Raw genomic sequence first — 12,844 nt, forward strand, 5'->3', positions numbered from 1 at the left:
CAGTGAATGATAGCTTATGAATCTACTGCAACAGCAGTAGTGATAATGGGTTAAGAGGCAAACCTGCAGGGATTATGACAATATCAATTTATAAAAGTTCTCCAAAAGGTCAGATGAGAAAGCTTTGGCAAAACAGAGACAGAAATGATGTTTACCTGACTTTACTACTCATCTATTTCACTCTCACATTTTTACAAACACACACATTTTCTCTCTTACATACACTACCGTTCAAAAGTTTGTTTTAAAATGTTATCTTATGCTCACCAAAGCTGCATTCATTTGATCAAAAAAAACAAAAAAACAAAAACAGTAATATTGTAAAATATTATTACAATGTAAAATAACCGTTTTCTATTTTAATATATTTTAAGATGTAATTTATTCTATGATATCAAAGCTGAATTTTCAGCATCATTACTTCAGTCTTCAGTGTGACATGATCCTTCAGAAATCATTTGATATGCTTATTCGGTGCTCAAGAAACATTTCTCATTATTATCAATATCTTTCTTAATGTTTTCGTGGAAACTATGCTTAAAAATTTGAATATTTTCTTAACATGATGAATGTCTGACACTGTCACTATTGATCAAATTAATGCATCCTTGATGAATAAAAGTATTATTTTCTTTCTCAAACTTTTAAACAGTATTGTACGCCTCCTCCCATGAGCACTCGCTCTCTCTCCTTGTCTTCTCACTCGTCTCTCCTTTCACAAGACTCTCCTTTCTTCCTGGCCTCTCCCACTTGTTCTTAGTCTGTTTTTCTTCTGCTCTCTCTGTGCATTCATGCATGAATGTCTGCAGAACATTTAAATAATGCAGGAGATTCTGGAAGGGAGGGAACAAGAGAGAGAGAGAGAGAGAGAGAGAGCAAGAGCGAGAGAAACTGAAATGTGCTCATTCTGCTAGAGGATAAAGGAGAGCAGATTTCTGTGTATTACTGTTACACCAAGGTGCAAAATGACTACAAAGAGAGACCTCAAGATTGAAGTGAGAAGGATGTGGAAAATGGGCAGAGCTCATGATTGTGTTTTCTTCATTCACTCATTCATTTTCTCGTTTGTTGCAGGTGGATCGGCTCAAGAGAAGAAATACACTAGATAAGGAAAGATAAAAGGAAAAGAGTTTCTTTACCACATACTGCACTGTCGCACACAACTGCCCTTAATGAATAATTGACTGTAATGAGTGTAATGATGAATTATTGAGCTTGTGCAGTGCTGGTCCAGTCTGGCCTCTAAACACACAAACTCACATACTGTAGATGGCTGGTCTCAGCACCAGCACTGATGCCTTTTAAATATCCAGACAAATGTAAAAATATAATCAGAATTTCAGCTCAAAGAATTACAAATGGTTTTGTTTTTTAATAACAGATAATTGTACCTTTATAATTAAGACAATATAATAATATATACAGGTCCTTCTCAAAAAATTTGCATATTGTGAAAAAGTTCATTATTTTCCATAATGTAATGATAAAAATTAAACTTAAAAATAATTATATATTCATACAGCTCATAAAAAAACCCAAAATTCCTGTTTCAACATGAAGTGTTCCCTTTATTTTTGAGCAGTGTAGTATCTAAAACACTGAAAGATCTCAAAAAATTAGCATATCATGAAAAGGTTCTCTAAACGAGCTATTAACCTAATCATCTGAATCAACTAATTAACTCTAAACACCTGCAAAAGATTCCTGAGGCTTTTAAAAACTCCCAGCCTGGTTCATTACTCAAAACCGCAATCATGGGTAAGACTGCCGACCTGACTGCTGTCCAGAAGGCCATCATTGACACCCTCAAGCGAGAGGGTAAGACACAGAAAGAAATTTCTGAACGAATAGGCTGTTCCCAGAGTGCTGTATCAAGGCACCTCAGTGGGAAGTCTGTGGGAAGGAAAAAGTGTGGCAAAAAAACGCTGCACAACGAGAAGAGGTGACCGGACCCCTGAGGAAGATTGTGGGGAGAAGGACCGATTCCAGACCTTGGGAGACCTGCGGAAGCAGTGGACTGAGTCTGGAGTAGAAACATCCAGAGCCACCGTGCACAGGCGTGTGCTTTTGAACCAGAAACAGCGGCAGAAGCGCCTGACCTGGGCTACAGAGAAGCAGCACTGGGCTGTTGCTCAGTGGTCCAAAGTATTTTTTCGGATGAAAGCAAATTTTGCATGTCATTCGGAAATCAAGATGCCAGAGTCTGGAGGAAGACTGGGGAGAAATGAAATGCAAAAATGCCTGAAGTCCAGTGTCAAGTACCCACAGTCAGTGATGGTTTGGGGTGCCATGTCAGCTGCTGGTGTTGGTCCACTGTGTTTCAAGGGCAGGGTCAATGCAGCTAGCTATCAGGAGATTTTGGAGCACTTCATGCTTCCATCTGCTGAAAAGCTTTATGGAGATGAAGATTTTGTTTTTCAGCACGACCTGGCACCTGCTCACAGTACCAAAACCACTGGTAAATGGTCTTTACTGACCATGGTATTACTGTGCTCAATGGGCCTGCCAACTCTCCTGACCTGAACCCCATAGAGAATCTGTGGGATATTGTGAAGAGAAAGTTGAGAGAACGCAAGACCCAACACTCTGGATGAGCTTAAGGCCGCTATCGAAGCATCCTGGGCCTCCATAACACCTCAGCAGTGCCACAGGCTGATTGCCTCCATGCCACGCCGCATTGAAGCAGTCATTTCTGCAAAAGGATTCCCGACCAAGTATTGAGTGGCATAACTGAACATAATTATTTGAAGGTTGACTTTTTTTGTATTAAAAACACTTTTCTTTTATTGGTCGGATGAAATATGCTAATTTTTTGAGATAGGAATTTTGGGTTTTACATGAGCTGTATGCCAAAATCATCAGTATTAAAACAATAAAAGACCTGAAATATTTCAGTTGGTGTGCAATGAATCTAAAATATATGAAAGTTTAATTTTTATCATTACATTATGGAAAATAATGAACTTTTTCACAATATGCTAATTTTTTGAGAAGGACCTGTAATTGCCTTTGTAACAGTTATATCTTACTGGCATGTAACATAGTGTAATTAGATAATAGGAGATAATGGCAAAGTTGTCTGATGATAATGTGCTCTGAATGTTCAACAAATGCTTCAAAGGAGCCATTCAAATGATTCAAAACTCACAGAAAATGATTCCGATGAAAATGACTCCAATGACACCCATAATAATCATCATCTGAGGAAGGGGGGAAAAGGGTTAAAATAGATAAAATAGCAATTTATCACTCAATCTACATTACAAGAAGGAAGTCAGCAAGCAGAGTATCAGGAATCATCAACAAATACTTAAAAATCCTCAAAATTTAAGTAGAGAAAAATAACAAAACATACTGGATATATAACTCTATGGGATTATGGAATTTGATCATTTTATCAGATGTCTGGCTAAAATGATAAGTCTGATTGTTTATAAATGTAATCATAAAAAACCGAGTGGGAGTATGAGCAAAAATAATGGTACTATTGGACACTTTTTGCATTTAAATTAGCTTATTCTTACTGTTGATATTGAAAATGATGCATGCATTTTTTCAAGGGTATCAGTTAATTTTTTGACAGAGTCTGTCTGCATATTTTAATCATATTTGGTCATTCTCTTTAATGTATTTGCCCTGATTTTATCAGTTTTCCTGTGAAACTGATCTATTTTTGTATTATTTTTTCATCATTAAATGTTGGCCTAGATGCAAGGTCTGCAAATTCCAGACATATTACAGATTTAAATATGGCAAATATGTTAAATATATGTGTAAACAGAGACACCTATTGGTAGATTAAAGCATAATTAATGAGTATATGAATATTTAACACAAATCAACATGCAAGGGATGCAGGTGTGCAGAATTGTTTGGAAAACAAGTCCTTGAATTTGTAAAATCAAGTGGGAGTATGAGCAAAAATAATGGTAGTGCACCAATTACAAAACCCTGCACATGTTGGATGTCTCCCTAATCAAACACACCTGATTCAACATCAGCTCATTCATAAAGACCCCGAGATAAGAGAGATATCAAAAACATGCAGTCAGGGTTGCCAAATTGGGCAGGTTCCCACTCAAATCATGTATTTACGCTTTGTTTTGAAAGAAAACAGTGCATTGGCGCAGCGCGGCTGACACAGAAGAACGTAAGCCGCCTGCGTATTGCTCAGATTTGCCAAAATGGCGCTACGCTGATTTGGACAGACACAGAGGAGAGGAATTGTTGAATAAAGTCGTTATTTATGTTTTCTTCGTGTACAAAAAGTATTCTCGTCGCTTCATAACATTACGGTTGAATCACTGATAACAGATGGACCATTCTGACGATGCTTTTCATACTTTTATGGACCTTGACATTGTAATTTACTTGGCAGTCTATGGGACAGTCTCAAGCCTCCCTGTTTTCATCCAAAATATCTTAAATTGTGTTCTGAAGACAAACAAAGCTTTTGACTTTTTAACAACAACATGGTAATAAATTAATGACAAAATTTTCATTTTGGGATGGAGTATCCCTTTAAACAACCTACTTTTTCACTTTTTTAACTTTTTTTTTAAATCCTTAAACATGAATCTTAAAAGCATCCTTAACAAGGCAGCTCACTTGACAGATCACTAGTGCCATAATAACGAAAATCATACTGGTATTTTTATCCTGCACACAGTACAAAAACAGCTGTTCTGATATTTCCCATGTTTCTCTGCAGCGAAGCGATTATCAAAACCCAGAGGCTCCAGTTTACACTAATTAACACTTGCAGCGGTACAGAACAAAATCACTGAGCATAGCATGAGCAATAAGCACTGACCTATTTACTCCCGCATGTTAGTTCATTCACACTATATGGAGCTCTGAGTATAAGTGCTATTTTAGTATTAGTTATATACTTTTATAGCATTTATTAATATTTTGAATTAGTTTTTATTTTCAGTTTAAGTTTTTTTATATGCTGTCATTCTATGTGCTTTATTGTTCTTTAAATATTTATATATTTATACAGTTTTTGTATTTTAGTACATCAACTTTAGCTTAATTATTACAGATAGTTTTTAAGTGTAAGTTTTTCATCTCATTTTGTTTTAGCATTATAATTTTTTTTAGTTTTAGCTCTTACAATGAAAACACTGGAGTGCATCATATAATTTCCTGTTAAATTTAGTGTTCTCATTTTTTTTCACTGTAAACCCCCTTGCTTAATTATTAATTAAAATGATGAAGTAATAAGTAATATCCTGAATGAGCGCTGAGCTGATTTCATGCAGTCACAATGAATCACCTTGCAATTCTTCCACCAGTATTTGTTCTTCAGTTTGGCAGCACAGCTTTCGAACTGTGACGCCCCGGCCTGTAGAGCATCTGCCCTGTCATCCAGCTCAGAGAGCTTCTGGTCTCTCTCCAGAACCTTATCCACATTCACACGCATGATATCCACCACCTGCAGACCACAACCACAGAGACAAGAAAGAACCACACTGAATACTTGTGTTGCAATAGCACTGATTTTTATTTTGGTTATTTGAAATGCTGTATGGGTTAAACTGCACAACGTATCCACACATGCTGTCCCTGTGCATATATAATGCTTTAATTTTTTGGTCCGTAAACTCTTTACACACAAACACTTACTCACCTCCTCCACTTGTGCTTGCGTCTGCTGCAGTCGGCGGTTGCTGGTGGTGTTTGGAGGCGGAGCAGGAGGACCGGCTCCTCCAGGAGCACCTGCTGGGTTGGCATCCTCTGCAGCAGACCTGAACATCCAAAGAGAACCATGACACATTAAAAAAGTTGCTGACTCGTGCACAAGTTATGGTTTGATGTTCCAGTAACAGTGTGTCAGACAAAAAGTATGGCTTCTGAAAAAAATGACAGTGATTTTAATGGTAAAAGACTAAAAATGCTGCAGTAAAAACCTATTAATTAGTTAACAGTAAGTACCCTACTGCACCAGTGAAGTGAAGATCGAATGTATAATTTACAGTGAAAACCCATAAATTGACATTCCCAGAATTCCCTGTGTTACATTTCACATTTGATGTTTTTTCGTTGAAATAACTATGCTGCTTCTTTAATGTTTGTTGCATTATTTCAGTTTCATGTGTGTCACCATGATGGTGTTCAGTGTTTGTGTGAATGACACAGTGCACTTTCTCTACGTCCTTCTCAGCTTGTGCAAAAGCTCTTTGTGATGGAGTTTTGGTTCATTGTATGGCTTTCTCATCACCACTTGCTTTTGGTGGTTAGTGTATTACAAAGGTATTAAACAGATTTCAGTTTTATATCAAACATTATATCAGTTAATGAAATACGGTTTTAAAATGTAAAATAAAGTTAAATCTTTAAAACCTATGTTGCCTCTGTATTTTTAACAATAAGCTTAAATACAAGCTTTTATAATTATTATATATTTTTTGGAAGTCTAAATTAGTGGTCGACCAATATGAGTTTTTCACTGTCCCATACCAATCATGTAGCCTACACATGCATATATGATACGAGGTTCATTAAAAAAATGATATATTTTATACATTTTTTTTTTTTATCCTTATTAGCCTCAATACCAAGGAGGTCTAGCTTATGTCTTGGTCTATCAAATATGTAAAATTATATAACTTTAATCATGATCGTCGTTGGTGCTAAGAGACATCTCACTGTAGTTTATCTTCATACTCTAGTACACCTGCATGAAAACAAATCCCCAACACATCAAAACAAATTTAAGATAGCCTGAATTCTTGGGAGATTAAGATTGAAAACTGTTTACAAGTCACTGTACGTAAGTATAAACAAGCGCAAGTTAATTTATATTTCATATAAAAAAACAGCATCATATATTCTGCGCAAATACTTACATTCTCGAGCAGCTGTTTCAGACTGCTACTGGTATTCTCACTGAAGGGAGAAAAATCAATGGTGATGCAATAAAAATCAAAATAGCGAAGAATAGGCAGGGACGTTCAAATGAGTATGAAGAGACTGAAGAGTCTGAGATTGCTGCTGGCGCGCGTCTTCAGTGAGAGTGGCGCATTATCGCAGCACGCGCTCGGACGCAAGAGCGTGTGTGTACATGTTCAATTTCTCCTTGAGAAAACTCCAGTAACAGATTTATGATGGCCGGTTTGCTCTCTGAAACGTTAAAAATGTAGACATTAATCAGAGAAACTTCACATACAGAATGCAGCGCGGGGTAATTGTGTGTTGTCGCCGGATTCTTCAGTCTTGTAGCGTTGATGAGTGGGTTAGTGCGGTGAATGTGCGCGCGCTGCGCTCCTGCACTGCGTCGCTGCTGTAGCTGAACTCATGAGGAGGAGGAGGATGCGCAGCATGTTTCCACAGCACCATCCTCTCTCTCTCTCTCTCTCTGTACTGCGGTACATCAGTGAGTTCAGAGTGCTGAGTCGGCTTGTTCTCTCTTAAGAGACTTTTCTTATCTGTGAGAGCTGGGTTCTCCGCAGACACCGCATGCTGTTTTCCTCATGACCTGCAGAGGTAGCTATGGATCTCATCGTCCATCAAAAAACCAGGACAAATATCTGGCCTCATCAACGCACTTCACCCAATTTTGTCTTCCAGAAGCTGTTTAAAAAATGCTGCATACTATTTATAACATAATAATGATCAGGTAGCTATAGATCAAATGTAGCACCAAATATAGTAACAGATATTTAAAAAGATGTTTTGGTTTTGAACCTGGGTAAGTATCGAGTACCATTAGGGGTATAAAAAAAGTTACATTTTTGTAAAATACTGTATATTTAGCATTTTCCTCACATTTCACATATTGGGACCTCATTTTGCGGATTTGGTTTTTTCATCTGAATGTTTATGCAGGTAAAATTATTTTTTGTTTCAAAACTTTTCATTGTAATATTTATGTTGTTCTGATAAGAATTAGCAATTTGGACTGTTTTTGAGCGATTATGAGTTATAAATCCAAAAGAATTTCATAATTTAATATTTTCTCATTTTAAATCAAAAAGTGGTAAATGCAGTTAAAAAAACAAACATGTAATAACACGCTATACTTCTGATTCCCTTAACCATAACAAAGCCCTTTATTAGAAAAGGAACTGAAAATAGTGATAGAAAATCGACAAAGAAACCTTTACAAGAAGTTATCCAAAAACCACAGGGAAAATGATAGTTGGGTGGCATGAAATAACTAGCAAATAAACATGGAAGTGAGCACTACTATTTGAAGTAGCATTGTTTTTTTGTTTTTTTTTGTGCTTCACCAAATGTTACAGATCAGAAGTCACTTAAAAGGAACAAATGAAGATGCTCATTCACAGTTACATGTAAGAAGTATTTTTTGGGGTTTTCTTTGTGGTTAGTCTGTTCTGTTGTTCCTCCTGCTAACATTTGTTAGAACGTTAATTCTTGCTTGTTTACTCGTATATGAATTCTGTATTCATCTCTATCCATCATCCAGGTTGGAAACCTTTCATCAGTTTTATTTTCCTTTGTCCTCGGTCCAGACACTTCTTATTCCTCTATTTCTTCTCATCTTCTTTCTTGCCCTCGGGTGGTTTTGTTCTGTTCTGGGACGCCAGAGAGCCCATGGCATTACGGATGGCTTCGTTGTTGGGGTCGACACCTGGAAGGTTCTCCAGCACGCTCTGCAAAAACTCTGGATCCTGCATCACATCATAATCCTCCTCATCCTCCTACAAAACACACAAACAGAGTTTAAACTGGCACTTTCATGCCCTTGACCTGGACATAGCTGTATGTGATTATAATTTAACTACTTAACTAATTAAAAGGCAGTACCTAATTATTATAGTATGGCAAGATCTGAGCGGACCTCATACAGCATTTCATTTAGACAGAAACAAAGACTAAAACATAAATTTCCTAAAAGATGCCTGCATGGCAACCACTGGTATTTCCTTCTGTGCATGCAAATCTAATTACATGAAATGTTCCAGCATTTCTGTTTTATGTGGCTTTGGCTGGCTGTATCAAGTTTCACAATAGCTTATGAATAATGAGTATGAAGAATATGTAGCTGCTTTCGATTATTCCCGCAACATGTCTGTGTTCAGTCTTGAATTCTGATCTCCTTTCTAAAAGTAGAGAGCTGAGAAACACACCTTAGGAGCTTCACTGTCTGCTGCTGCACCAGCGTCCACATCCATGGCCTCTGAACCACCAAACTCTGTGCACAAAGACATTTGTTTGTGTAAAAGAAAAAAGTCAAAAGGGAAGAAAACTAATTAAGAAAATGAAGAATAAGAATTTATGAAGAGTAGAGAGACAGACCTCCTCCTTGCATGGACATCTGTAGGGCGTATGCGATCTGTTCATCCTCCGTCATGCGGCTGAAATCAGGCAGAGCAGGAGCCGTCGACATCTTCAGCAGAGCATTTTCAGACTCTAACAGAAGCACAGAAGACCTCAGGTCATATTAAACAAAGAATTCCCATGAAACACTGATAATAATAATGATGAGCAAATCAGCATATTAGAATGATTTCTGAAGATTCACTGCAGTAATGATGCTAAAAATTCAGCTTTGCATCACAGGAATAAAATATATTTTAAAATATATATTCAAATAGTAATTTTAAATGAGAATTTCACAATATTACTGATTTTACTGTATTTTTGATCAAAAAAGCGCAGCCTTGGTGAACATAAGAGATTTTTATAGTGTATATCAATCCACAAACTTCCAACTGCTTTAAAGGGATACTCCACCCCAAAATGAAAATTTTGTCATTAATCACTTACCCCCGTGTCGTTCCAAACCTGTAAAAGTTCCGTTCCTCTTCAGAACACGATTTAAGATATTTTGAATGAAAACTGGGAGGCCTGTGACTGTCCCATAGACTGCTCTTCTGTATCATCCGCACCACAAGGATGCACTGTTTCTATGTGTATTTAGCTTTGATTTGAAAGAAAACAGTGTATCCTTGTAGCGCGGATGATACAGAAGAGCAAACGCAGCATACGGTGATAAGGAGAGACACAGAGGAGACTGCTGACATGGAGTATTCTGACGATGACTTTCATACCTTTTATGTACCTTGACACTGTTATTTACTTGGCAGTCTATGGGACAGTCACAGGCCTCCCGGTTTTCATCCAAAATATCTTAAATTGTGTTCAGAAAACTAACGGAGCTTGTACGGGTTTGGAACGACATGGGGGTAAGTGATTAATGACAAAATTTTCATTTTGGGGAGGAGTATCCCTTAAAGGAACCCCTAGTCTAACTGTCCAGAAAACCCATCTAAGTTTTTAATAATCATCTAAACTCTCACCATCTGGAGTGGGTGATGAGACTCCAGCCTCTGCAGCTGAAGCCACTGTCACCCGGCGAGCCTCCTCCTCCTGCCTCTGTCTCTGCTCCTCCATCGACACACGCAGAGCCTGGAACAAAGACACGTGGAAAAACAGAGACATTTATAATGTGGAAAATCTCTAGCCGTGAAGCTTGTCCTATGAAACCTGTGTGCTACTCACCAGAGCGAGCTCAGGGTCTGCGCTGGGATCCACTCCAAACTCAAAGTCACTGGGACCCAGGCCCATAATGGTGCCACCCTCACCAGCCATGATAGGAGATGACAGAAGAGCATCTGCCAGGCTCGGGCCGGGAGGCACCGTTACCAGGTGAGAGCCTACGCCCTCTTTTCCATTTAGGGTGTTCACAAACACGGTCAGCTTGTCTGTGTTGACTTCCTGCAACACAAAAGAGGAAAAACTGAATGGCGCGGAGAGTAAAATGACATGAAAAAGTACACTCTAGAGGACTGTGTGATAAACTACATTCCCTTAAAATAATATGTTTACCTCTTCTCCAAAGTTAATGATGTCAACATTGACTTTTTCCTTCTTCAAACGTTTTGCCATCTTCACCAACTGAGTGAGACAGGTTGGAAGCACAAATAAGCAGATGATAACATATTGTGTTGGCCTACTGTAAATATAGACTCATAAGATACATTAAGACAAAAATAACTTGCATCTTTCTCCTGGTCCTCCACAGGACTTCCCACAAAGGCAATGATCCTCATCTTATGGTTCTTTCCCTGTCTGTGTTTCAATGCCAGCTGTGAAACAGAAGGAGCAGAGAGAATAGGAAGCATAACTAAATGTTACACAATAATATAAATTATATGAGATTTTGGAAAAATAAAAATAAATGGTGGTACACTACCTTTAAAACGTTTGCGGTAAGTATGATTTTAAAAAAGAAAGAAATTTATACTTTAATTCAGCAAGGACACATTAAATTAATCAAAAGCGACGGTGACAGATGGAATAAGTGCAATTAGAGAGAGCGAGAGAGAGGAGAGTGTGTAGAGTGTGTGTCTATATATATATAAAAAAACAGCAAGACAATAAATTTAAAATTTGTAATTTAAATTTTAAATTACAAATACTGAAATGTGCTCACTTCTCTAAAAACATTTCTCCCAGCACACACACTTTAAATTTTATTATTTTCAATCTTTTGAAATAAAACCGTAAAATGCCATATGTAAATATACTGTAATACTTCAACTTAAAATTTCCAGTTCCTCACTAGTCCAAAAATGAAGTTGTCAAAATAACTAAATTTTCATAACCGTCTGAGGTTTAATTTAATACCATTTCACATTCAAATAGGTCATAGCAAAAACTGTCCAAATGACGTAAGGCTTTTGCTACAGTAGTAAAAATCTAAATATAAGGCTCCGGCAGAGGGCAGAAAACTGTTCATGTTAATGATAAATTGTGGATTTAATGGACCCAAAAAAAAAAAAAAAAGCATACAAAACAAATATTAATAAATAAATACATTCAAGATAATAAAATAAGTAAGAATGATGATCCAGCCGACTCACATGTGCTACTCTGATGCCGGTACAGAAGCTGATGACTCCTCTGGGCTGAACAGCGTGCAGCTTGGACAGGATCCTGCCCGTGTCAGGGGTCAGCGTGGTCAGGACCTCACAGTTACTAAAACACAAACAAACACACATTTTGATTTGGTTACATTTGCACCTGTTAATAAAACAAACAGGCTAAATAAAGTCTTCATCCTACTTAGCCAGAGTGATGAGCCCCACGTTGTTTTCTGGGTTACTTCTCGTCTTTGAGTGACAGATGATGTTGACAGCGTCCTGCTGGGCCTGAAGTCTGGTCGGTAAGAAGTCTCCATTGCGCATATACTCACTGTTGTCCACACTAGAAATAACAGACTTACACTGTGATGTCAACAATCCTGTCAAACATCAAACTAAAAATTATCGCACGAAGCCTAATTCTCCACACAAGTGTTCTATTGAATATTTAAATATAGGATGCAACAGTCAGTTAATAAAAGGTTGAGAACACCATCACGAGTAAAGCGTTTTAGTAACTTACACTAACTACAAGGATTTTATACAAAAACCTAGATTATCACAAAGGAAGTGGAGCAAACCCATTTATGATTTAAACAGAAAGTGATTCATAAAATGACAACCTGATAATCGCAACTTTAAGCTTTCTAGCGTGTTCTCTCATAACATGTCAACACAAAGATCTGTTTAACATGATCAGTGTTCCATCGTGACTCAGGAAAACTGCACAGCTGTCCTTTTGCTCAACGCGACCTTTCTCTCACCTCCAATAAACATAAATTCCCACATAATTGAATCGTAATTAAATAAATCACGTTTATCTGATGTATATCTGATGTTTGAAGAATATAAAGTCTTTTTTCTTACCAAACCATAGTACTTTCAAGCACCATCTTGAAATTTTTCTGTCGCTTCACGTGACGTTAGCACGTACGTAAACGATCATTGGTTAAAGAAGAACGGTAGGAATTATGGGAAACGTAGTTTATGTTCAATTCGAATTTTCT

The 12,844-nt window shown here is 37.4% G+C and overlaps 2 protein-coding genes across 2 annotated transcripts; both read right to left on the minus strand.

The window, feature by feature from the left end:
• Nucleotides 1-1,061: 1,061 nt before the first annotated feature.
• Nucleotides 1,062-7,499, minus strand: LOC109111384 (vesicle-associated membrane protein 2-like). Its single transcript, XM_019124316.2, has 5 exons — nucleotides 6,855-7,499; nucleotides 5,636-5,753; nucleotides 5,282-5,440; nucleotides 3,149-3,200; nucleotides 1,062-1,101 (listed from the first exon to the last, which is right to left on the minus strand). Coding segments are annotated over exons 1-5 (348 nt in total). The 5' UTR covers nucleotides 6,857-7,499; the 3' UTR covers nucleotides 1,062-1,084.
• A 534-nt stretch (nucleotides 7,500-8,033) lies between these two features.
• On the minus strand, nucleotides 8,034-12,810 carry LOC109111381 (26S proteasome non-ATPase regulatory subunit 4-like). Its single transcript, XM_019124313.2, has 10 exons — nucleotides 12,705-12,810; nucleotides 12,040-12,180; nucleotides 11,838-11,952; nucleotides 10,974-11,060; nucleotides 10,801-10,869; nucleotides 10,474-10,689; nucleotides 10,272-10,380; nucleotides 9,268-9,381; nucleotides 9,099-9,163; nucleotides 8,034-8,669 (listed from the first exon to the last, which is right to left on the minus strand). The coding sequence occupies exons 1-10, from the start codon at nucleotides 12,728-12,730 to the stop codon at nucleotides 8,496-8,498; spliced, it is 1,116 nt and encodes a 371-aa protein (XP_018979858.1). The 5' UTR covers nucleotides 12,731-12,810; the 3' UTR covers nucleotides 8,034-8,495.
• Between the last annotated feature and the right edge of the window lie 34 nt (nucleotides 12,811-12,844).

This window comes from Cyprinus carpio, chromosome B16 (assembly GCF_018340385.1).
Source record: "Cyprinus carpio isolate SPL01 chromosome B16, ASM1834038v1, whole genome shotgun sequence".
NCBI classification, from domain to species: Eukaryota; Metazoa; Chordata; class Actinopteri; order Cypriniformes; family Cyprinidae; genus Cyprinus; species Cyprinus carpio.